The sequence below is a fragment of the Anomaloglossus baeobatrachus genome (assembly GCF_048569485.1).
Source record: "Anomaloglossus baeobatrachus isolate aAnoBae1 chromosome 5 unlocalized genomic scaffold, aAnoBae1.hap1 SUPER_5_unloc_5, whole genome shotgun sequence".
In the NCBI taxonomy this organism is placed as follows: domain Eukaryota; kingdom Metazoa; phylum Chordata; class Amphibia; order Anura; family Aromobatidae; genus Anomaloglossus; species Anomaloglossus baeobatrachus.
The window spans coordinates 496,601-522,541 of record NW_027441809.1 but is presented as its reverse complement, the minus strand read 5'-3'; the positions used below and the strand labels follow the sequence as shown (position 1 = coordinate 522,541).

Here is a 25,941-nt window from a genome sequence, read left to right as displayed (position 1 = left end):
AAACTCTGAGAGGAAAGCTGCCGGAGGAGAGAGCCACGAAAGTCTGGGTGAGAGGAAAGCTGCCCAAAAAGCAGAGTGTCCCAAAGACTGTTGTGAGCAAAAAGCTGAGGGAGATTCCGTCCATTATGGAAAAAAGGCCCAGACCTGGTCCAGCGTGGGACGCTGCACTGAATTCGCTTTCCAGGGCTGCGGCTGTCACCATCTTTTATGTGCGTTTAGGAGTTGGCACAACCCTAATAGGTGAATGAAGTTACCTTGGTTTATCTGTTACCTTACCTGGTAAGACCCTATTCTGCGCTTTTATCCACAGTATTTCCTATGTACACTGTGATGGTCAGGCACAGACTGAGTGAGTCGCGTGATGAGCGGTGAATGAACTCCGGTGAGGTCACTAAAGTCACCTGAGGTCAAGTTACCTGCGGTCACAAGTGGAGACCCTCAAGCTGTGGCCGTGGCTAACCTGAGTGACGTCACCACTGATCGCAATTCAGTCTCTGCCTGAACCTCACAGCGGGTGGTTATGTGCCATGATTGCGCGCTGTGACTACATGTAGCAGAGCTTGAAGCTTCGTGGGACCTCGTGTGGATTATGTTGAACCTGCACGGGTGTTTTGGGGATTAGTAAAGTGGTAAAAGAGGGTATCCACTACATATATGTTGTGCACACACGGCTCTGCTACATAGACGTCATGCACACACGGTTCCACTACATACACAGCTCCACTACACACAGCTCCACTATGTAGACACATGGTACTGATCCGTACACATTGTACACATGCGGCTCTGCTCCATATACGTCATACACACATTTTCAGCGACTTGTGATCAAGACCGATCAGGTCCAAATGTTTTTCTTCTAAAGTCGCTCAATAAATCTTCTCCTCACCTGAACTTATCAATAAAGAATTAAATTTAGCAAAGATTCAAATGAGTTTGAAGGGATCACATACATACGCAACAGAGGTTTACTATAACCGTCCACTGACACCGTGCCTCATCCAGTGTGTGCATGCCAATATAGGAGTATACTGAGGAGCTGATCATGTGACCCCTGACTCCTCCCCTCCATGTGACATCATCACAGGTCCTGTAAGCACAGAGCAGCCATATATCTAGTGTGCGGCTCTGCAGGGGGAGGTAGGTGCAGGGTATTATATATCTAGTGTGCGGCTCTGCAGGTGGAGGTAGGTACAGGGTATTATATATCTAGTGTGCGGCTCTGCAGGTGGAGGTAGGTGCAGGGTATTATATATCTAGTGTGCGGCTCTGCAGGAGGAGGTAGGTGCAGGGTATTATATATCTAGTGTGCGGCTCTGCAGGAGGAGGTAGGTGCAGGGTATTATATATCTAGTGTGCGGCTCTGCAGGTGGAGGTAGGTGCAGGGTATTATATATCTAGTGTGCGGCTCTGCAGGTGGAGGTAGGTGCAGGGTATTATATATCTAGTGTGCGGCTCTGCAGGTGGAGGTAGGTGCAGGGTATTATATATCTAGTGTGCGGCTCTGCAGGTGCAGGGTATTATATATCTAGTGTGCGGCTCTGCAGGTGCAGGGTATTATATATCTAGTGTGCGGCTCTGCAGGTGGAGGTAGGTGCAGGGTATTATATATCTAGTGTGCGGCTCTGCAGGTGGAGGTAGGTGCAGGGTATTATATATCTAGTGTGCGGCTCTGCAGGTGGAGGTAGGTGCAGGGTATTATATATCTAGTGTGCGGCTCTGCAGGTGGAGGTAGGTGCAGGGTATTATATATCTAGTGTGCGGCTCTGCAGGTGGAGGTAGGTGCAGGGTATTATATATCTAGTGTGCGGCTCTGCAGGTGGAGGTAGGTGCAGGGTATTATATATCTAGTGTGCGGCTCTGCAGGTGGAGGTAGGTGCAGGGTATTATATATCTAGTGTGCGGCTCTGCAGGAGGAGGTAGGTGCAGGGTATTATATATCTAGTGTGCGGCTCTGCAGGTGGAGGTAGGTGCAGGGTATTATATATCTAGTGTGCGGCTCTGCAGGTGGAGGTAGGTGCAGGGTATTATATATCTAGTGTGCGGCTCTGCAGGAGGAGGTAGGTGCAGGGTATTATATATCTAGTGTGCGGCTCTGCAGGTGGAGGTAGGTGCAGGGTATTATATATCTAGTGTGCGGCTCTGCAGGAGGAGGTAGGTGCAGGGTATTATATATCTAGTGTGCGGCTCTGCAGGTGGAGGTAGGTGCAGGGTATTATATATCTAGTGTGCGGCTCTGCAGGAGGAGGTAGGTGCAGGGTATTATATATCTAGTGTGCGGCTCTGCAGGAGGAGGTAGGTGCAGGGTATTATATATCTAGTGTGCGGCTCTGCAGGTGGAGGTAGGTGCAGGGTATTATATATCTAGTGTGCGGCTCTGCAGGTGGAGGTAGGTGCAGGGTATTATATATCTAGTGTGCGGCTCTGCAGGTGGAGGTAGGTGCAGGGTATTATATATCTAGTGTGCGGCTCTGCAGGAGGAGGTAGGTGCAGGGTATTATATATCTAGTGTGCGGCTCTGCAGGTGGAGGTAGGTGCAGGGTATTATATATCTAGTGTGCGGCTCTGCAGGTGGAGGTAGGTGCAGGTTATTATATATCTAGTGTGCGGCTCTGCAGGAGGAGGTAGGTGCAGGGTATTATATATCTAGTGTGCGGCTCTGCAGGTGGAGGTAGGTGCAGGGTATTATATATCTAGTGTGCGGCTCTGCAGGTGGAGGTAGGTGCAGGGTATTATATATCTAGTGTGCGGCTCTGCAGGAGGAGGTAGGTGCAGGGTATTATATATCTAGTGTGCGGCTCTGCAGGAGGAGGTAGGTGCAGGGTATTATATATCTAGTGTGCGGCTCTGCAGGTGGAGGTAGGTGCAGGGTATTATATATCTAGTGTGCGGCTCTGCAGGTGGAGGTAGGTGCAGGGTATTATATATCTAGTGTGCGGCTCTGCAGGTGGAGGTAGGTGCAGGGTATTATATATCTAGTGTGCGGCTCTGCAGGTGGAGGTAGGTGCAGGGTATTATATATCTAGTGTGCGGCTCTGCAGGAGGAGGTAGGTGCAGGGTATTATATATCTAGTGTGCGGCTCTGCAGGTGGAGGTAGGTGCAGGGTATTATATATCTAGTGTGCGGCTCTGCAGGAGGAGGCAGGTGCAGGGTATTATATATCTAGTGTGCGGCTCTGCAGGAGGAGGTAGGTGCAGGGTATTATATATCTAGTGTGCGGCTCTGCAGGAGGAGGTAGGTGCAGGGTATTATATATCTAGTGTGCGGCTCTGCAGGTGGAGGTAGGTGCAGGGTATTATATATCTAGTGTGCGGCTCTGCAGGAGGAGGCAGGTGCAGGGTATTATATATCTAGTGTGCGGCTCTGCAGGAGGAGGTAGGTGCAGGGTATTATATATCTAGTGTGCGGCTCTGCAGGAGGAGGTAGGTGCAGGGTATTATATATCTAGTGTGCGGCTCTGCAGGTGGAGGTAGGTGCAGGGTATTATATATCTAGTGTGCGGCTCTGCAGGTGGAGGTAGGTGCAGGGTATTATATATCTAGTGTGCGGCTCTGCAGGTGGAGGTAGGTGCAGGGTATTATATATCTAGTGTGCGGCTCTGCAGGTGGAGGTAGGTGCAGGGTATTATATATCTAGTGTGCGGCTCTGCAGGTGGAGGTAGGTGCAGGGTATTATATATCTAGTGTGCGGCTCTGCAGGTGGAGGTAGGTGCAGGGTATTATATATCTAGTGTGCGGCTCTGCAGGTGGAGGTAGGTGCAGGGTATTATATATCTAGTGTGCGGCTCTGCAGGTGGAGGTAGGTGCAGGGTATTATATATCTAGTGTGCGGCTCTGCAGGTGGAGGTAGGTGCAGGGTATTATATATCTAGTGTGCGGCTCTGCAGGTGGAGGTAGGTGCAGGGTATTATATATCTAGTGTGCGGCTCTGCAGGTGGAGGTAGGTGCAGGGTATTATATATCTAGTGTGCGGCTCTGCAGGTGGAGGTAGGTGCAGGGTATTATATATCTAGTGTGCGGCTCTGCAGGTGGAGGTAGGTGCAGGGTATTATATATCTAGTGTGCGGCTCTGCAGGTGGAGGTAGGTGCAGGGTATTATATATCTAGTGTGCGGCTCTGCAGGTGGAGGTAGGTGCAGGGTATTATATATCTAGTGTGCGGCTCTGCAGGTGGAGGTAGGTGCAGGGTATTATATATCTAGTGTGCGGCTCTGCAGGAGGAGGTAGGTGCAGGGTATTATATATCTAGTGTGCGGCTCTGCAGGTGGAGGGAGGTGCAGGGTATTATATATCTAGTGTGCGGCTCTGCAGGTGGAGGGAGGTGCAGGGTATTATATATCTAGTGTGCGGCTCTGCAGGTGGAGGTAGGTGCAGGTTATTATATATCTAGTGTGCGGCTCTGCAGGTGGAGGTAGGTGCAGGGTATTATATATCTAGTGTGCGGCTCTGCAGGTGGAGGTAGGTGCAGGGTATTATATATCTAGTGTGCGGCTCTGCAGGTGGAGGTAGGTGCAGGTTATTATATATCTAGTGTGCGGCTCTGCAGGTGGAGGTAGGTGCAGGGTATTATATATCTAGTGTGCGGCTCTGCAGGTGGAGGTAGGTGCAGGGTATTATATATCTAGTGTGCGGCTCTGCAGGTGGAGGTAGGTGCAGGGTATTATATATCTAGTGTGCGGCTCTGCAGGTGGAGGTAGGTGCAGGGTATTATATATCTAGTGTGCGGCTCTGCAGGTGGAGGTAGGTGCAGGGTATTATATATCTAGTGTGCGGCTCTGCAGGTGGAGGGAGGTGCAGGGTATTATATATCTAGTGTGCGGCTCTGCAGGTGGAGGTAGGTGCAGGTTATTATATATCTAGTGTGCGGCTCTGCAGGTGGAGGTAGGTGCAGGGTATTATATATCTAGTGTGCGGCTCTGCAGGTGGAGGTAGGTGCAGGGTATTATATATCTAGTGTGCGGCTCTGCAGGTGGAGGTAGGTGCAGGGTATTATATATCTGTGTGCGGCTCTGCAGGTGGAGGTAGGTGCAGGGTATTATATATCTAGTGTGCGGCTCTGCAGGTGGAGGTAGGTGCAGGGTATTATATATCTAGTGTGCGGCTCTGCAGGTGGAGGTAGGTGCAGGGTATTATATATCTAGTGTGCGGCTCTGCAGGTGGAGGTAGGTGCAGGGTATTATATATCTAGTGTGCGGCTCTGCAGGTGGAGGTAGGTGCAGGTTATTATATATCTAGTGTGCGGCTCTGCAGGTGGAGGTAGGTGCAGGATATTATATATCTAGTGTGCGGCTCTGCAGGTGGAGGTAGGTGCAGGGTATTATATATCTAGTGTGTGGCTCTGCAGGTGGAGGTAGGTGCAGGGTATTATATATCTAGTGTGCGGCTCTGCAGGTGGAGGTAGGTGCAGGTTATTATATATCTAGTGTGCGGCTCTGCAGGTGGAGGTAGGTGCAGGGTATTATATATCTAGTGTGCGGCTCTGCAGGTGGAGGTAGGTGCAGGGTATTATATATCTAGTGTGCGGCTCTGCAGGTGGAGGTAGGTGCAGGGTATTATATATCTAGTGTGCGGCTCTGCAGGTGGAGGTAGGTGCAGGGTATTATATATCCAGTGTGCGGCTCTGCAGGTGGAGGTAGGTGCAGGGTATTATATATCTAGTGTGCGGCTCTGCAGGAGGAGGTAGGTGCAGGGTATTATATATCTAGTGTGCGGCTCTGCAGGTGGAGGTAGGTGCAGGGTATTATATATCTAGTGTGCGGCTCTGCAGGTGGAGGTAGGTGCAGGGTATTATATATCTAGTGTGCGGCTCTGCAGGTGGAGGTAGGTGCAGGGTATTATATATCTAGTGTGCGGCTCTGCAGGTGGAGGTAGGTGCAGGGTATTATATATCTAGTGTGCGGCTCTGCAGGTGGAGGTAGGTGCAGGGTATTATATATCTAGTGTGCGGCTCTGCAGGTGGAGGTAGGTGCAGGGTATTATATATCTAGTGTGCGGCTCTGCAGGTGGAGGCAGGTGCAGGGTATTATATATCTAGTGTGCGGCTCTGCAGGTGGAGGTAGGTGCAGGGTATTATATATCTAGTGTGCGGCTCTGCAGGTGGAGGTAGGTGCAGGGTATTATATATCTAGTGTGCGGCTCTGCAGGAGGAGGTAGGTGCAGGGTATTATATATCTAGTGTGCGGCTCTGCAGGTGGAGGTAGGTGCAGGGTATTATATATCTAGTGTGCGGCTCTGCAGGTGGAGGTAGGTGCAGGGTATTATATATCTAGTGTGCGGCTCTGCAGGTGGAGGTAGGTGCAGGGTATTATATATCTAGTGTGCGGCTCTGCAGGTGGAGGCAGGTGCAGGGTATTATATATCTAGTGTGCGGCTCTGCAGGTGGAGGTAGGTGCAGGGTATTATATATCTAGTGTGCGGCTCTGCAGGAGGAGGTAGGTGCAGGGTATTATATATCTAGTGTGCGGCTCTGCAGGTGGAGGTAGGTGCAGGGTATTATATATCTAGTGTGCGGCTCTGCAGGTGGAGGTAGGTGCAGGGTATTATATATCTAGTGTGCGGCTCTGCAGGTGGAGGTAGGTGCAGGGTATTATATATCTAGTGTGCGGCTCTGCAGGTGGAGGTAGGTGCAGGGTATTATATATCTGGTGTGCGGCTCTGCAGGTGGAGGTAGGTGCAGGGTATTATATATCTAGTGTGTGGCTCTGCAGGTGGAGGTAGGTGCAGGGTATTATATATCTAGTGTGCGGCTCTGCAGGTGGAGGTAGGTGCAGGGTATTATATATCTAGTGTGCGGCTCTGCAGGTGGAGGTAGGTGCAGGGTATTATATATCTAGTGTGCGGCTCTGCAGGTGGAGGTGTGTGGAGATTCCCCATTACTGGGCTCAGGCGGCATTAACCCCTTCAGTGGTGAGACTTTCTTGGTGTTTTTCTCTTCCTGATTTCTATGAGGTTTTTGTTCTTTTCCTCTGATAGATACAGACGCCCCAACTATGAGAGGCCGGAAGTGAGGAAACCCGTCTGCCCTCAGTCCCCGGCCCCTTTCTGCCCTCAGTCCTCGGCCCCTTTCTGCCCTCAGTCCTCGGCCCCTTTCTGCCCTCAGTCCTCGGCCCCTTTCTGCCCTCAGTCCTCGGCCCCTTTCTGCCCTCAGTCCTCGGCCCCTTTCTGCTCTCGGTCCTCGGCCCCTTTCTGCCCTCGGCCCCTTTCTGCCATCAGTCCTCGGCCCCTTTCTGCTCTCAGTCCCCGGCCCCTTTCTGCCCTCAGTCCTCGGCCCCTTTCTGCCCTCTGTCCTCGGCCCCTTTCTGCCCTCTGTCCTCGGCCCCTTTCTGCCCTCGGCCCCTTTGTGCCCTCACACAGTATAATGTTCCCCCAGAATGTTCCCATTATATGTTTCCCCTTATTCTCTCCAGTAATTGTATTATTACAGCGGATTCTTTCTGATGTTACATCATCATCTTCTCCCCATTCAGGTCCCTACAATATCGGATCCTCTCAGTGGAGATCTTCTATATAAGAGAATTCTCCTGATTGCCCCGTGAAGGATGGATATGAACAGGGACAAGATGGCGGAGAGGATATTACACCTCACCCTAGAGATCCTCTTCCGGCTTACTGGAGAGGTGAGAGATTCTGATGACGTCACATTACATCATTCTTATCTATGGGAATAACAGATGGACAGAACTGGAGAGGTGAGGACTCTGGAAATGTCTGTAGTGAGATTTATTACTGTGTCTCTCCATAACCAGGATTACACAGTAGTGAAGAAGACCTCTAGTGAGCGCTGTCAGGCCCCTGTGTCTGAGGGAAGACCCCTGAGCCCAATCACGGGGCCTCCACCTCACCCCCCGATACATGAGGACATCAATGACCAGAAGATCCTAGAACTCACCTACAAGATGATTGAGCTGCTGACTGGAGAGGTGACACTGCTGGGACATTATACAGTAACGCTATGAAGGGATCGGGGGGTGACGGTATCATTGTATGTGTCAGGTTCCTATAAGGTGTCAGGATGTCACCGTCTATTTCTCCATGGAGGAGTGGGAGTATTTAGAAGGACACAAAGATCTGTACAAGGACGCCATGATGGAGGATCCCCAGCCCCTCACATCACCAGGTAATAGACAGGACTAAATACACACGGCCTATAATTATCTGTATGTAAGGAATGAATTCAGTCCCTGTATGTGTCTCCTCCAGGTCTATCCAGTAAGAGGACAACACCAGAGAAATGTTCCCGTCCTCTTCTCCCACAGGACTGTAAACAAGAAGACCCCGATATTCCTCAGGATCATCAGGTAGATGGAGAGAAGGAGCCATGATATCTCCCTATGATGTGTAGACGGCTGTGAAGCTCTTGTGCTCAGTCATGTTTTATCCTCCAGTATTATATGTGTAAAGGCTGCTTTACACCAGAAGATCTATCGTGCGATAGATTGTCGGGGTCACGGTTTTTGTGACGCACATCCGGCATCGCTTGCAATGCCGACCTGTGTGACACCTCCTAGCGACGCAGTATCGCTCACAAATCGTGAGTCGTGTACTGCTCGTTAGGTTTCATAATATCGTTTAATTTAATTGTTCCTCGTTCCCGGGGTAGCACACGCCGCTCCGTGTGACACCCCGGGAACGATGAACATCACTTACCTGCGACCCGCGGCTCTCGCCGGCTATGTGGAGGGAAGGAGGTGGGCGGGATGTTTACATCCCGCTCATCTCCGCCCCTCCACTTCTATTGGCCGGTGGCCGTGTGACATCGCTGTGACGCCGAACGTCCCTCCCACTCCAGGAAGTGGACGTTTGCCGCCCAAAGCGAGGTCGGACGGAGGTAAGTACGTGTGACGGGGGGTTACCGACTTTGTGTGCCACGGGCAGCGATTTGCCCGTGACGCAAAAAGGACGGGGGCGGGTACGATCGATTGTAAAATTGCACAATCGGTCGTACCGTGTAAAGCAGCCTTTATACTTGTGTAATGAGAACGGTGGAGATGGCAGGATTAGAGCTGATCATAGATGGGACTTCTCCTCTGTCTGTGACTTTTACAATATTTGTTTCAGGGAAAAGATCTGCCCCATATTAATACTACAGAGATATATGTGAGGGGTGATGAGCGGAGTAAAGAGGAGATTCCTACAGATGACAGTGCAGGTGAGTAGTGGTCTCTATAAACCGACGAGTAAAAGGATAACAATGTTTTGAACTTTTGACTTTCATTCTCCATATCTCACCATCACCTTGAACGGGAGACGACCTTCATTTTATAAACAATCATCTTGGCTATCTCATACATAAATTATTTATTTTTTATTACTATAATGCCATTTATTCCATGGCGCTTTACAAGTGAAAAAGGTATACATAAAAAACAAGTACAACAATCATTAACATTAAAAAACAGACTGGTACAGGAAGAGAGAAGACCCTGCCCGCGAGCGCTCACAGTCTACAGGGAATGGGTGAGGATACAGTAGGTGAGGGTAGAGCTGGTTGCGCAGTGGTGTACTGGACTGAGGATTATTGTAGGCTTGTCAGAAGAGGTGGGTCTTCAGGTTCCTTTTGAAGTGCTCCATGGTAGGCAAGAGTCTGATATGCTGGGGTACAGCATTCCAGAGTATGAGGGAGGCGCGGGAGAAATCTTGTATGCAATTGTGGGAAAAGGAGATAAAAGGGGAGAAGAGAAGGAGATCTTATGCGCGTGTGAGGTTGCGTGCAGGTAGGTACCGGGAGACTAAGGCACAGATGTAAGGAGGACACAGGTTGTGGATGGCTTTGTATATCATGGATAGTGTTTTGAACTGGAGTCTTTCGGCAATGGGAAGCGAGTGAAGGGAATGGCAGAGAGGAGAGGCTGGGGCATAACGAGGGGAGAGGTGGATTAATCGGGCCGTAGAGTTTAGGATAGATTAAAGGGGTGCAAGAGTGTTGGAAAGGAGTCTAGAAAGCAGGAGGTTGCAGTAGTCGATGCAGGAGATGATGAGGGCATGCACTAATGTTTTGATGATTCTTGATTAAGGAAATATTTTTGCGTTATAGTCGGCATGAGGTAAAGGGGGCTTGGATGTGTGGCTTGAAGGATAGAGCTGAGTCGAGGGTTACTCCGAGGCAACAAGCTTGTGAGACTTGGGAGAGTGAGCAGCCATTAACTTTGATGGATAGGCTTGTTAGATGGGTTGAGTGATGAGGAGAAAAGATAATGAATTCTGTTTTATTCATGTTAAGCTTTAGAAATCGAGCAGGGAAAAAGGATGAAATAGCAGACAGACATTGTGAGATTCTGGTTAGTAAGGAGGTGATGTCAGGTCCAGAGAGGTAGATCTGCATATCATCGGCATAGAGATCATATCGAAAGCCGTGTAACTCTGAGCTGTCCCAGGCCGAAGGTGTAGATGGAGAACAGCAGGGGTCGAAGAACTGAACCTTGGGGGACACCGACAGAGGGCAAGATGAGGAAATGGTGGGAGACACTGAAAGTTCGGTTGGTTAGTTATGAAGAGATCCAAGATAGGGCCAAGTCTGTGATGCCTAGAGATGACAGAATGTGTAATAGGAGGGAGTGGTCCATTGTGTCAAAGGCAGAGGACAACTGATCTACAATGACCCTCCTGAAGGCTTCCATTGTGCAACCCTCTGGTGACTCCAAAAGGAGAGAAGGAAATTTCTCCTTGTACCTTAGTTTCATAATGGTGGCCAATCTAGGATGTAGGATAAAATGTGTACCATGCGAGGGTCTTGCCACAGACACTAAAGGCCGCTTTACACACAACAACATCGCTAACGAGATATCGCTGGGTTCACGGAACTCGTGACACACATCCGGCGTCGTTAGTGACGTCATTGCGTTTGACACCTCTGAGCGACCGCTAACAATCCGAAAAACGGCAAAAATTGTTGATTGTTGACACGTCGTTCAATTCCCAAATATCGTTGCTCATTTTGGACGCAGGTTGTTCGTTGTTCCTGAGGCAGCACACATCGCTACGTGTGACACCCGAGAACGACGAACAACAGCGTTCCTGCGTCCTCCGGCAACGAGGTGGGAGTGACGTTAATGCGGCTGCTCTCCGCCCCTCCGCTTCTATTGGTGGCCCGCTGTGTAACGTCACTGTGACGCCGCACGAACCTCCCTTAGAAAAGAGTTTGTTCGCCGGCCACAGCGACATCGTTAGGAAGGTATGTGCCTGTGACGCGTACTAGCAATATTGTTCGCCATGGGCAGCGATTTGCCCGTGATGCACGCACAACTGGGGCGGGTGTGATCACTAGCGAAAGTGGCCTTTGCACATGAACTGTGCCATGTGGGTCAAGCTGCAAACAGGCAAATGTTCTGTGTCCCAAAAAGGAGGAACAATACCCATCCTCTCCTCATGTTGACTCACCTACTCCTCCTCCTCTCCAGCCCATCCATGTTGGACAGACATAATGCTGGGGTTGAGAGTTCCCTCAGTAGCATTGGGAATCACGTCGGTAGCACAGAAAAACAAGTCCTCTTCCTCCTCATCACCCAATGTTGCCTCAGAAAATTGGCTGGGCTGAGTAGTATCACCCACTGGGAAATCTGGCTCCATAGCCACATGCTGGGCACTCAAATCTTCCTCTTTGAAATTATGCAGTGATTGCTTCAACAGACACAGCAGCGGGATGGTTAAGCTGATAATAGCCTGATCACGGCTCACGAGCTTGGTGCAGTACTCAAAGTTCTCAAGAACCTCACAAATGTCAGCCATCCACACACACTCCACAGTTGTTATGTGTGGTGGGCAGGTCACACATGAGTCAGTGGCTTGGCAAATTAAAGCGCTTTTGCAGCACTGTTAGACCAGAAAAAAGCGGTAGAGGAATGGCAGAAATGGGCACTAATACAGTACAACTTCTCAAGGGAATCTGAGCTTACAAGTTGCATGTACACCAACTCATACTCCGGCTCACTTTTTTGTTTTGTTTTTTACCTTCTCAAGTAGGTATGGCAAGTCAGGATATGTTTTGAGAAATTTCTGAACAACTAGGTTCAGCACGTGAGACATGCATAGCACGTGTATTAGCTTGCCGACCTTTAAAGCCACCACGAGATTACACCCATTATCATAGACAACCAGACCAGTTTGGAGGTGCAGCAGGGAGAGCTACTGTACAGTTTGTTCTTTTACACCTTGCCACAGCTCTGCTGCAGTGTGTGGTTTCTCACCTAAACAGATCAGCTTCAGCAGAGCGTGTTGGCGCTTAGACGATGTGTTGCTGCACAGCTCCCTGCTTGGCAGTGATGGGGAGTGTAATTCAGCAGAGGGTGAGTAGCAGGAGGAGGAGAGACAGGAAATGGCATATGATGAGGCAGAAACCCAGATAGGAGTTGGGCCCATTATTCTTGGCGTGGGTAGGATGTGTGATGTTCCAGTTTGCGACTTTGTCCCAGCCTCCACCAGGTTCACACAGTGTGCCGTGACAGATATGTATCGTCCCTGTCCACAACAACTTGTCCACATGTCTTTTGTTAGGTGGACCTTCCCGGTTACGACAGTGGTCAGAGTACGGTTGAGATTGTTTAACACATGCTTGTGTAACACTGGGCAAAATAGTGGCGGCTGGGAACACTGTATCGTGGGGCAGCCACAGCCAAGAGATCACGGAAACACTGTGTTCCCACAAACCTAATCAGCAACATATCTGTACCACCCCGCTCTCAGCAGCCGATGCCGCTCGGATCCGGACCTTCTGTGGGTGGCTCGAGGGTCTCCGGACCCGGGGGTCTCGCGGTCATTTCAATTGAAAAGGGGGTTATGGTGTATGGGATTTTGGAAAGTTTGAACGTGACGCCACCCACTGTATGTGGTAAATGGGGTACCACCGCTGCCGTTGGGGCTCCCGGGGGCGTTGAGCTGGCAGTTGGATGTTATTAACCCTCCATGGGTAGGGATGGATGCCCCGGGGCCCAGTGGGAGTTGTGGTGGTGGCAGGGTTTACAGGGAGCAGGAAACTCACAGTTTGGTTGTCCTGGTGTTGGATGAGGCTGCTTTCATATGTACAGTCATGGCCAAAAGTTTTGAGAATGACACTAAAATTATATTTTCACATGATCTGTTGCCCTCTGGTTTTTAATTGTGTTTGTCTGATGTTTACATCACATACAGAAATATAATTGCAAAAATATTTTGAGTACCAAAAGGTTATATTGACAGTTAGAATGAGTTAATGCAGCAAGTCAATATTTGCAGTGTTGACCCTTCTTCTTCAGGACCTCTGCAATTCTCCTTGGCATGCTCTCAATCAACTTCTGGACCAAATCCTGACTGATAGCTGTCCATTCTTGCATAAGCAATGCTTGCATTTTGCCAGAATTTGTTGGTTTTTGTTTGTCCACCCATCTTTTGATGATTGCCCACAAGTTCTCAATGGGATTAAGATCTGGGGAGTTTCCAGGCCATGGACCCAAAATCTCTATGTTTTGTTCCATGAGCCATTTAGTGATCACCTTTGCTTTATGGCAAGGTGCTCCATCACGCTGGAAAAGGCATTGTTGGGCGCCAAACTGCTCTTGGACAGTTGGGAGAAGTTGCTCTTGGAGGACATTCTGGTACCATTCTTTATTCATGGCTGTGTTTTTAGGCAAGACTGTGAGTGAGCCGATTCCCTTGGCTGAGAAGCAACCCCACACATGAATCGTTTCAGGATGCTTAACAGTTGGCATGAGACAAGACTGGTGGTATCGCTCACCTCTTCTTCTCCTAATAAGCTGTTTTCCAGATGTCCTAAACAATCGAAAAGGGGATTCATCTGAGAAAATGACTATACCCCAGTCCTCAGCAGTCCACTCCCTGTACCTTTTGCAGAATATCAGTCGGTCCCTGATGTTTTTTTCTGGAGAGAAGTGGCTTTTTTGCTGCCCTCCTTGAAACCAGGCCTTGCTCAAAGAGTCTCCGCCTCACAGTGCGTGCAGAAGCACTCACACCAGCCTGCTGCCATTGCTGAGCTAGCTCGGCACTGCTGGTAGTCCGATCCCACAGCTGAAACAGTTTTAAGATATGGTCCTGGCGTTTGCTGGTCCTTCTTGGGCGCCCTGGAGCCTTTTTGGCAACAATGGAAGCTCTCTCCTTGAAGTTCTTGATGATGCGATAGATTGTTGACTGAGGTACAATCTTTGTAGCTACGATACTCTTCCCTGTTAGGCCATTTTTGTGCAGAGCAATGATGGCTGCACGTGTTTCTTTAGAGATAACCATGGTTAACTGAAGAGAAACAATTATACCAAGCACCAGCCTCCTTTTAAAGTGTCCAGTGGTGTTATTTTTACTTAATCATGACTGATTGATCGCCAGCCCTGTCCTCATCAACACCCACACCTGTGTTAATGGAATAATCACTAAAACAATGTTAGCTGCTCCTTTTAAGGCAGGAATGCAATGATGTTGAAATGTGTTTTGGGGGTTAAAGTTCATTTTCTTAGCCAATATTGATTTTGCAAGTAATTGCTGTTAAGCTGATCACTCTTTATGACATTCTGGAGTATATGCAAATTGCCATTAGAAAAACTTAAGCAGTAGACTTTGTAAAAATTAATATTTGTAGCATTCTCAAAACTTTTGGCCATGACTGTAGGGTCAGGAAACACAGAGTCCAGTACTTAAACAGAAATTGCCGGTGTCTGTAGGACTTTGGTACGGGGGTGTTCGGATCCCACACCCGGTACAAGAAGCAGGGCCCTCTCTCTGTCTCCTGCAGTTTTGCTAAGAGTCACCTTCTCTGTTTCGGACGGGGGAAGTCCTCTGTTTTCACAAGTCCGGGGTCCCGTGCACACTACCGGCGGGCCACTACCCTGCCCCGGTCCATTACAGGTCCCCCTGAGCGTACTCTCCACTTCAGCTCCAAGAGTTCTGCTTTCTCCTGGCTCCACTTCCCCTGCAGCACAGGGGATACAACCCTGTCTGCACTCCTCTCCCTCCTTCCACCCACTGACTCAGCTCCTCCCCTCCTGCTCCTTTTGTTACACTGGGGGGGGGAGGTGCAGCTGCTGCACTGTACCAGTGTGAGATCAGGTGGTACCAAGTAGGTTTAACTCTTTCTGTGACTACCTGGTTTTGCCAGGGCGTCACATATCCATGGCTATCAATTTGGCAATGTGCGAGTTTTTGTACCTGTGGGTGTGTGGCTGTGTATTTACACTTCCTTTCTAAGCTCTCAGGCTCAGAAAACTGGATAATTTTCTGGGACATGGAAGTGGATGTGGTTGATGTTTGCTGTGTCTGTGACGACCTGGACTAGACAGGTCGTCCCAGGTAGTCACACACAACACCACAACCCTTCCCAGTTAGGTAACACCAGTCAACCTTAAAAACCTTGTCACCTCCCTCCAAGTTTGATGTCCACACCAGGGGGGGTTGAGTCAGGCGGTTGGCTCCACCCACTGAGGAGTTCACAGGCCTGGAGGCGGGAAAACAGAGAGTCAAGTTCTGACAGTGAAGGAGGAAGGTTGAGTCCAAGGGCAGACCTGTGACCAGGCCTGCCATAGACTACTCCGGTGGCTGGGTCGGAGCCCAGTCACCTTTGGCAAGGAGGCAGACAGTGGTGGCCGCCTGCAGGAGACTGGGAAAACGACCAGTGGAACCTTAAGGGACCGGGGCAGGGTAGTGGCCCGCCGGAACCGAACCGGGGAGCCAACTGGATACCGGAGCACCAGGCAGGGTACTCAGACCCTGAACTAGTCCAGAAACTACTGGACCTTAGTCAAATTAACTGATTGCGGTCTGGACCTCAGGGTCCTTTCCCACCTAACTCCCGACTGAAGGCAACAGCCCAACCAGTATGGATAGGTGCCACCGCCAAAGACAGATATCCAAAGGGCCAGCGTCTGTGGGCAAACGGGCTCCTACGGCGTATACCGGTGCCTAGGCATAGGAGTCAAAGTTTACACACAGAGGTGCAGGAGAAAGGCGTAAACCACCAACTTAATCTGTGAAGAGTTGCAGCCGGCTGCGGGCCCCGTTCATCACTCCGTTTGGTTTACCAGCGACTCCAGTATCTTGTGTCAGAGTGAGTACACCAGTGCCATCGGGCACCGCACCGCGCTGCACCGCAACACCATACCCTGCACCCCGACCCTCGCCTATCGTGCCCCAGGACCAACATCCCCTACCCACAGAGGGGTCAACACTTAGCTGCGCCACTACACCGTTCCCGGGAGCCCCCATACCTTCACCGCAATGGTGGTGTCTATAATCACCACAACCCATGGGTGGCGTCACGAACTATCATCCCCAAACCAAGCCACCGCGGCCCTGGCCGTGGGACTCCCCACCTGAATCCCCTGCGTGTAGCGCCAACTCCCTTGCAGAGCGACGTGACCCCCGGGTCCGTGAGAGGCTCGAGCCACCACCCGCAGTACGAGCACAGATCCGAGCGGTTCGGCGGTCGCAGCCAAGCCCGCGGGGCAGTACATGTCTCTTCAATCGCAGCTTGTGAGTAGGAAGTATGAGTCTGTTTCATGGACAGCAGATTGTGAAGGACGTAGCACAGGTGACATGGCAGTGGTTTGACCCGCAGACACAAATTTGGTACCCTGTTGTTCTGCCCACTGCAGTTTCCAACAGCTTGTCTGCTCTATATTTGAAACTTAACCTTTCCAAAACTGACCTACTTCTATTCCCTCCATCTTCTAACCTCCCTAAACCTGACATCTCCCTCTCTGTGTGTGGTACCACGATAACTCCTAGGCAGCAGGTTCGCTGTCTGGGGGTTATGCTCGACACTGATCTCTCCTTCACCTCCTGTATACAATCTCTTGCCCGCACCTCTCGCTTGCACCTCAAGAACATCTCTAAAATCAGCCCCTTTCTTACCATGGAAACTACAAAAACCCTCACTGTGGCCCTGAGGGGGGGTTGTTTGGTTTGGGGATTTGGTCCGTGACGTCACCCACGGGTTGTGGTGAGGTTGGGGCACTACCGCTGCTGGTGACGGGGATCCCGGGAGTGATTGCAGGGAGCAGCTGGGATGTTGTTTTCCCCTCCGTGGGTAGGGGTTGGTTGTCCCGGGGCCCGGTGAGGTGATGGGGAGGCAGGGCCGGGAAGGTGCAGGGTCGCTTGGGCTGCGCAATGCGGTGCCGGACGGCACGGTAGTACTCACTCAGCCACAAACGTACACAGTCTCTGGTAAACCAAACGGCTGGATGGACGGGTCCCGCAGCCAGCTGCTGTCGTTTCTCCCGGACGGTTGGTGGTGGCTGCCTTTCCCTGCACCTGTGTGTATGTTCGGTCCCGATGGATTCCCACCGGTAACCCGCTCCCCATATGTGCTGGAGGAGCCCTTTTGCCCGCAGGCTCTGGCCCTTGGAACTCTAGCTGTGGCGGTTGCTGTATTTCCTTTTTGCTGGTTGGACGGTTGCCTTCAATCGGGTCTTGACTGTTAGGAAACCCCTGGGGTTCCGGTCACTGACGGATTTGACCTCTAATGGCGGCTCCAAGCCTGGTCGGGGTCCGTAGGCCCCGCCTGTGTGTGCTGGCTTCACTTCGCTCCCCGGTTCGGTACCGGCAGGCCACCGCCCGACCCCGGTCCTACGGTTCCGCGTCAATCTGCCTCTCATGCAGACGGCCACCACTGTCTGCCAACCTTGCTCTTGGTGCCCGGGCCACACACCCGGACACGGTCAGATTGCTCCTCTCTCACCACTTCATTCTTCCACTTCCCTAACTGATCTGCCTTCCTTTTCCCGCCTCCAGGACTGTGAACTCCTCCATGGGTGGGGCCAACCGCCTGGCTCCATCCCACCTGGTGTGGACATCAGCCCCTAGAGGGAGGCAACAAGGATTTTGTGTCTGGCTGATGTGCCTGTCTCGGGGTGGGGGTGTATGTTGTAGTACCTGTGACGACCTGGCTAGTCCAGGGCGCCACATTCCCCCTTGGTTAAATGCAGACCGTCCGCGGACTACCCGTCAATCACCGGTTTTATTTTGCCAACTGTAACAACATAAAAACATCAACAGTTTATGCATCTTAAATTTTCCCATACGGGAGGCAGGTCACTTAAACGTTGCAAAACAAATATATTTACATTTTTATTAACAACGGACAGCTTCTGCTCTCCCACCCAAGCAACCTGTCCCTGATGCTGCCCCTAAGAAAATGGGCAGCACCCCTTGACCCCAGTCCAGATCCAGGCTGCCCGAGCGGGAACGGGTACGGTGTCTCGCACCCGACGGTCATTTCAGGGGACCCCACGTCCATGGGGGACCCCAGACCCCCGGAGGATCACCACCGGTTGCGGTGGTGGCAGGCCTGGGCCATCTCTTTCCTCCAGGCCCATCCTCCAAATCAGCCTCTCCGGAGGCGGCAACGGAAACATGCCCCAACCTATTTACAATCCTACAAGTCCGTGGGTGTCCTGCAAGTTCTCAGGCATGTCCATGAAGAGTTCCTCATGCAACGGTAGCAAAGGGTCCCTACGGGGACTACTTGCCGGCAACGGCCGGATCAATCACGGTGTCAATCAGGTAAAACTTCGGTTTGATTACTTTTATCATTCGTTCTCTTATTTACAACGCATAATGCCCCTAAATGGTAGTTTCCCTGTACCTAAGCGGGGGTCGACCTAGGTTGGGGCGTGTGGACCTTCGGAGCCCAATGTCAGTGGTGACAGGCAGTGGGGAAGAGGAAACAACTGGTTCCTCTTCCCGTCTATCGTGTGTGGCAGGCGGAGACATAGGGGAGCTGGGTACAGGTGCATCTCTGGGCACTGGTTCATTGGCGGCTAGTTCCATCTCTTTTTCCTCCACGGGTTGTGGGAACAGTATCACTGGAAGAATCACTGCGCCGTTCTGCGTAGGCCAATCTGCCGGGAAATCGCCCATCATGGTGTGGATTACCCCTTTTTCTTTCTCCCCAGCCGGTCTGGGGGCCGGAGCTTCATTTGCCACCCTCAACGGTGGTGGGCACCTCTTCAGGTGGTCCCTGGAAGCCGTGGCCAAAGTCTTCCCCTGGTCACGACTGATCTGGTAGGCCTTCCCATTCTCCCATTAAGTGGGTTGTATAACATACGGGGTCTTCTCCCATTGATCATCCAGCTTATGGGTTCTTCTCTTTCGATTCAGTACTACATCCCCAGGCTGAAAGGGACCTGCAGGAGCCTTCCTGTTGAAGCACTGCTCCTGCTGTCCCCGACTCCGGCACAAGTTCTTTTCTACGTATTCTTGGACCTGTCGGTACTGCGCCCTTTGCCGAGTGTCCCATCCAGCAGTCGAAGGGAGGGCTTCTGGGGCTTACCAAACCCATTTCTAGGTCTACTGGCAGCCGACCGGGCCGAGCTCTCACTAGGTACGCCGGTGTACATTTGGTAGAGCTGGAAGGGATGTTATTGAACATATCGACCAGGTCAGGTAGCTTTTCTGGCCACAGGTTGTGCTCTTCTAGCGGTAATGTCTTGAGGAGACCCAGGACCAGATGGTTCATCTTTTCGCACATGCCATTGGTCTGGGCATGGTAAGGCGTGGTCCGAATTTTCTTGCAGCCGTACAACTGGCAAAATTCTTGAAACGCCTCCGCTTCAAAAGCCGGGCCCCGGTCGGTAAGCACCCTCTCCGGGTACCCGTGCGGTCGACAAAAATAGGCCTGGAATGCTCTAGCGGCGGTACGGACGGTCAGGTCCTTGACTGGGACAACCACCATGAATCTTGAATAGTGGTCTACAATGGTAAGAGCGTAGGTGTACCCACTTCGGCTAGGGGTGAGCTTCACGTGGTCGAGGGCGACTAGGTCCAGCGGCTGATGCGTAATGATTGGGCGAAAAGGGGCCTTCTGGCTGGCCTCGTCCCTTCTTCTCAATGCACAGGGACCACATTCTCGGCACCAGGCCTTCACAGACTCCCGCATCCCACTCCAATAGAATCGCTCCCTCAACAACATCTCCAGCTTCTTCCACCCAAAGTGCCCGGCACCGTCATGGTATGCCTGCAGGACAGTGGGCACGTTAGTCTGGGGAATCACCAGCTGGCGAACCTTCTCGTGGGTCTTCGGGTTGATCAATTCCCGATACAGCTTCCCCTGGTGCAGATACAGCCGGGCTCGTTCCCTCCACAGTTGTTGGGCCTCGGCGGGGGCGGCAGGGTCTATTCCGGCGGAGCCCTGTTCCACCAGGGTCTTGACTAAGCGGACAGCAGGTGCCTGGTCCTGGTCTTCTTGCCACCCTTGGCTGGGCAGCGGATCTAAGTTCACTTGTTGTTGATGGACATGCAACTTCTCGGCTGGCGGCCGGTGGAACGCAGGCAACTCGATTTCTTCGAGGTCATCATCGTCCAGCCCCTCTCCCGACAGGTGGGGAATCCGGGAGAGTGCGTCTGTATTAGCATTTTTACGGCCGCCTCGGTACTTGATGGTGAAGTCATAGTTAGCTAACCTGGCCACCCACCACTGCTCCAATGCACCCAGCTTAGCTGTATCCAGATGTGTTAGCGGGTTATTGTCCGTATAAGCGGTGAACTTGGCTGCCGCTAGGTAATGGCGGAATTGCTCGGTGATGGCCCACACCAGTGCTAAGAGCTCAAGCTTGAAAGAGCTGTAGTTCTCAGGGTTCCTTTCCGTAGGTCGGAGTTTCCGGCTAGCATAAGCGATCACCTTCTCTCTTCCCGTCCTGGACCTGGGATAAGACTACTCCCAAGCCTACATTACTGGCATCGGTATAGAGGATGAATGGGAGACTGTAGTCGGGGTACGCCAGGATTTCTTCCCCAGTCAAGGCCGTCTTCAGCTGGCGGAAGGACTCTTCATCCTTTTCTTCCCACGCCAACGGGGGTTCCAGGGGACCTGCCACCCTTGGTCTGTCCCACGAGGAGGTCTTGCATGGGGGCGGCCATCTTCGTGTATCCCTTAATGAAGCGGCGGTAGTAGCCCACCAGACCCAGGAACTGTCTCACCTCTCTCACCGTGGTCGGCCTCGGCCAGTCCTGAATGGCAGTGATCTTTTCGGGATCTGGGGCGACGCCTTCCGCGCCCACCACATGTCTGAGGTACTGCACCCTGGGCTTCAATAGATGGCACTTGAAGGGCTTCAATTTCATCCCGTACTTGGCAAGGGACGCGAACACCTCAGCCAGGTGCTCCAGGTGGGCTTCATACGTCTGTGAGTATACAATTACATCGTCCAGGTACAGCAAGACGGTCTCAAAATTCAGATGTCCCAGACAGCATTCCATCAGCCATTGGACGGTTCCAGGGGCGTTGCACAGTCCGAACGGCATGCTGTTGAACTCACAGAGTCGCATGGGTGTAGCGATGGCAGTCTTCTCACGGTCTTCGGGCGGGCGCCATGGCCACCTGCCAGTACCCAGTGGTGAGGTCAAGGGTAGAGAAGTAGTTAGCGGTTCTCAGCGCGGCCAGGGACTCTTCAATACGGGGCAGAGGATAGGCATCTTTATGCGTTATCTGGTTAATCTTCCGGTAATCCACACACATCCTCATGTTGCCATCCTTCTTCTTTACCAGCACCAGCGGGGCAGCCCAGGGACTGCAGCTATCCCGAATAACCCCCGCCTCCTTCATGTTCCTCAACATCTCTTTGGCGCATTGGTAATGTGCAGGGGGGATAGGTTTGTATCTCTCTTTAATGGGGGATGCTCGCCGGTGGGGATGTTGTGTTGGACCCCTTTAATCCGCCCAAAATCTAGTGAATGTTTGCTGAAAATGTGGCACCCTGGGCAAGCCAGGTCGTCACAGGTACTGCAACAACACACCCCACACCCCGAGATAGGCACACCAGTCAGACACAAATCCTTGTTGCCTCCCTCCAGGGGCTGATGTCCACACCAGGTGGGGTGGAGCCAGGCGGTCGGCCCCACCCACGGAGGAGTTCACAGTCCTGGAGGCGGGAAAGGAAGTCAGAACAGTGTAGTTGAGAAGAGAACAGTGAGGGAGAGTGAAGGAGTAGGAGTAAGAGGGAGTAGTAGAGGAGCAGACTGACCGTGTCCGGGTACGTGGCCCGGGCATAGAGAGCAAGGTTGGCAGATGGTGGTGGCCGTCTGCAGGAGAGGCCGATCGACGCGGAACCGTAGGACCGGGGACGGGCGGTGTCCCGCCGGTACCGAACCGGGGAGCGAAGAGAAGCCAGCACAAACCGGCAGGGCCTACGAACCCCGACCAGGCTTGGAGTCGCCGTTAAACTGGTCAAATCCGTTAGCGACCGGAACCTCCGGGGTTTCCTAGCAACAAAGACCCAACTGAAGGCAACCGTCCAAACCGAGAAAGGGAAATTCAACTACCGCCACAGTTAGAATTCCCAGAGCCTGCAAGCAAAAGGGGCTCCTCCGACCCATATCCAAGCTGGAGAGCGGGTTACCGGTGGGAAGCCATCGGGACCGAAGATACACAACAGGTGCAAGGAAAGGCAGCCACCACCAACCTACCGGGAGTAACCACAGCAGCCGGCTGCGGGACCCGTCCATCCAGCCGTTTGTTTTACCGGAGACTCTGTATCCATCATTGGCTGAGTGAGTACCACCGTGCCTTCTGGCACCGCGCTGCCCCCGCGACCCTGCACCTCGCCTCCCCTGCCTCCCCGTCCCACCTCACCGGGCCCCGGGACCACCAACCCCCTACCCACGGAGGGGAGAGAAACATCTCGACTGCTCCCTGTCATCGCTCCCGGGATCCCCGTCCAGAGCAGCGGTGGTGCCCCAACCTCACCACAACCCGTGGGTGGCGTCACGGACCAAATCCCCAAACCAAACAACCCCCCCTTTCACTCACGGGCAAGGAGCGCCGCTCGAGTCCCCGGATCCGGCCCGCCGCTCGAGCCACCGAGCAGCCATCGCAGCAGCGCCGGACCCGAGCGTTAGCTGGTGACGGGGATCCCGGGAGCGATGGCAGGGAGCAGCTGGGATGTTGTTTTCCCCTCCGTGGGTAGGGGTTGGTTGTCCCAGGGCCCGGTGAGATGACGGGGAGGCAGGGCCGGGAAGGTGCAGGGTCGCTTGGGCTGCGCAGCGCGGTGCCGGACGGCACGGTAGTACTCACTCAGCCACAAACGTACACAAAGTCTCTGGTAAACCAAACGGCTAGATGGACGGGTGCCGCAGCCGGCTGCTGTCGTTTCTCCCGGACGGTTGGTGGTGGCTGCCTTTCCCTGCACCTGTGTGTATGTTCGTGTCATGATGTATGTAGTTTTCTCCATCTCATATTTTTTGTATAAGATGCCATGTGATGTATTTTACCTTCTCACTGTATTTGCTGTAATACTATGTCAGGATGTGATGTAACTTTCCTTTGGTTGTACTTACTGAACACTTTGAAATGTCTTGGGATGTAAGTGACCATACCTTCCCCCCAGCCTGTATCATATTGCAATCAGGCTTCAGCAGTAGCTATTGTCATTGATTTGGTGGGGGTTGCATATATATATTGTTCTTCTCAGCATGGGACTTCTCCAATCTACAAAATGGTAAACAGAACAGAGCCAGCAGTCTAAAGTCCATTCATGCATCAAATGGCCAGGGGGAGGTGTGCCCACCTAAGGGGCTGATCCTAGGAGAGAAGAACATGTTAGTTCAGTTAGTTGGATCTCGGCTGGAGACGTACTAGGATCTATAGCTAAGGCTGGATCCTGGGGTCTGTGTGTGTGGACTGTTACAGACTGGAGATCCGCGGCCACGTGGGATTGTGTTTTGTTGTTCACCCTGTTGGACTCAAGGAACTCATATAAGGACCATTGCCCTAATTTCCCTGGCATCGGAATACCAGGCGGTGCCCCTGGATCTTTTGTTTTGTTGTTGTGGACTCCTTGCAGATTTGAAGGATTTATATTTATGTTTGCTGCTTTATCTTTGTGGTTCCAATAAAGCCCTTTGGATTGTACCTTGGCCTGGCGTCCATCACTGCTCTGTTGCATACCCCGTCACAGTTCGGTCCCGATGGATTCCCACCGGTAACCCACTCCCCAGCGTGTTTATGTGCTGGAGGAGCCCTTTTGCCCGCAGGCTCTGGCCCTTGGAACTCTAGCTGTGGCGGTAGCTGTATTTCCTTTTTGCTGGTTGGACGGTTGCCTTCAATCGGGTCTTGACTGTTAGGAAACCCTTGGGGTTCCGGTCACTGACGGGTTTGACCCTAATGGCGGCTCCAAGCCTGGTCGGGGTCCGTAAGCCCTGCCTGTGTGTGCTGGCTTCACTTCGCTCCCCGATTCGGAACCGGCGGGCCACCGCCCGATCCCGGTCCTACAGTTCCGCGTCAATATGCCTCTCGTGCAGACGGCCACCACCGTCTGCCAACCTTGCTCTCGGTGCCTGGGCCACACACCCGGACACGGTCAGATTGCTCCTCTCTCACCACTTCACTCTTCCACTTCCCTAACTGATCTGCCTTCCTTTTCCCGCCTCCAGGACTGTGAACTCCTCCGTGGGTGGCTCCATCCCACCTGGTGTGGACATCAGCCCCTGGAGGGAGGCAACAAGGATTTTGTGTCTGGCTGATTTGCCTGTCTCGGGGTGGGGGTGTATGTTGTAGTACCTGTGACGACCTGGCTAGTCCAGGGCGCCACACCAGTCATTGCACTGGCTGCCCATATATCACAGGATCCAATTCAAATTGTTTGTTCTCACCCACAAAGTTCTCCACAGTGTGGCACCTCCCCACATCTCCACCCTCATCTCTGTCTATCACCCTATCCATTCTCTGCACTCTGCAAACGACGTTCGACTAACATCCACACTAAGCCAAACCTCCCACTCCCGGATCCAAGACTTTTCCCGAGCTGCACCCATCCTCTGGAATGCTCTGACCCAAGAAACCAGGACGAATCACAACTTAGCTTCAAACGTTCCCTAAAACACAGCTCTTTAGGGTGGCCTATCACGCTCTCTAATCAAATTAATTTCAGTCCATCCACGACTTCTCACAACATAACTCTCCATCAAACTCCAATACACCCAAAAGCATCTCAAAGATTGGCTGACTGGTTCAGGCAGCCTTTATCTATCCCTCATATCTTTGAGATAGCTGGCTTGTCATTGGAAATCAGCACCTGTACCTTGCCCCCCACCCCCACCCCACCTCATTGTAGATGTAAGCTCTCATAAGCAGGGTTGTCTTTTTTGCTATAATTATTGTATTTTCTAGGGTGCTTGGCTGCAATGTGGTTCCACATACTGGTGGTGCTCAGGTTGCGTTTGACCTGCGCTCTGCTCAACTTGGTATGGCAGATGCTACAGATTACACTTTATTTCTCTGAAGGACTTTAAAAAAAAACATCCAGACAGCGGCTGAACGCCCCCTTTCCCTGACTTGGACCACAGTTTGGAGTGCTCTTCAGAACAATTGACCCAGTTCTCACTCTGGGCAAACCACTACCCCTTCATGCCTGTGTTGGTGCTACATATCCATCTTCCTCTGTGTTGATGTGCTGGCTATGCATGTCAACGGTACAGGTCAGATTAGTCGACTCATCATGGACCACCTCATCTTCCATCTCATCCTCCTTCGCAGTTGAGATTGTAGGCTGCTCTGATGGCAACTGTGTCTCATCATCATCAGTCTCCACCTCTGGAGACAGTAAATCAGGTTCCTCAAATTGGCTTTTTTCTGGCCATAGGTTCTCAAATACTCAACTCACAGCACATCCTCTCATCCCTCTTCAATGCTGCACGGTGAGAGGCCAGAGACAACTAAAGGATATATACAAAACAGATCCTCAGAGTGGCCAAACTTGGAGTCATATGTCTCCTATGACTGATGATGGGGGTAGTTAGGAGGACCAGGTTGAGGATTGGATGGACCAGCCTTCTGTGTATTCACAGTAGACTGTGTGGTCGTGGAAAATTTGTTGCTGCTTGAGAAATGTGAAGAGGTCTTATTGTCTGCCATCTAAGATAGAATCTGCTCTCTCTCTTCTGGTTTACACACACGTTTACATTCCAGACTGGGAAATTTGAGGAGGAGGAGGATAAAGCCCAATGCTACAATTGGCGCACTGTAAACTGCTATGGA

The 25,941-nt window shown here is 51.9% G+C and overlaps 1 protein-coding gene across 2 annotated transcripts in view; it reads left to right on the top strand.

Annotated features, from left to right (window-relative positions):
• The first annotated feature begins 7,474 nt into the window (after positions 1 to 7,474).
• Positions 7,475 to 25,941, top strand: part of LOC142259257 (uncharacterized) — a 36,205-nt gene continuing 17,738 nt past the window's right edge. For both annotated transcript variants that reach the window (XM_075331737.1, XM_075331736.1), the window contains exons 1-5: positions 7,475 to 7,615; positions 7,745 to 7,918; positions 7,992 to 8,115; positions 8,199 to 8,296; positions 9,057 to 9,147. In XM_075331737.1, coding sequence (XP_075187852.1) covers positions 7,538 to 7,615; positions 7,745 to 7,918; positions 7,992 to 8,115; positions 8,199 to 8,296; positions 9,057 to 9,147 — 565 coding nt within the window. In that variant the 5' untranslated portion in view covers positions 7,475 to 7,537. The remainder of the gene's footprint in view (positions 7,616 to 7,744; positions 7,919 to 7,991; positions 8,116 to 8,198; positions 8,297 to 9,056; positions 9,148 to 25,941) is intronic.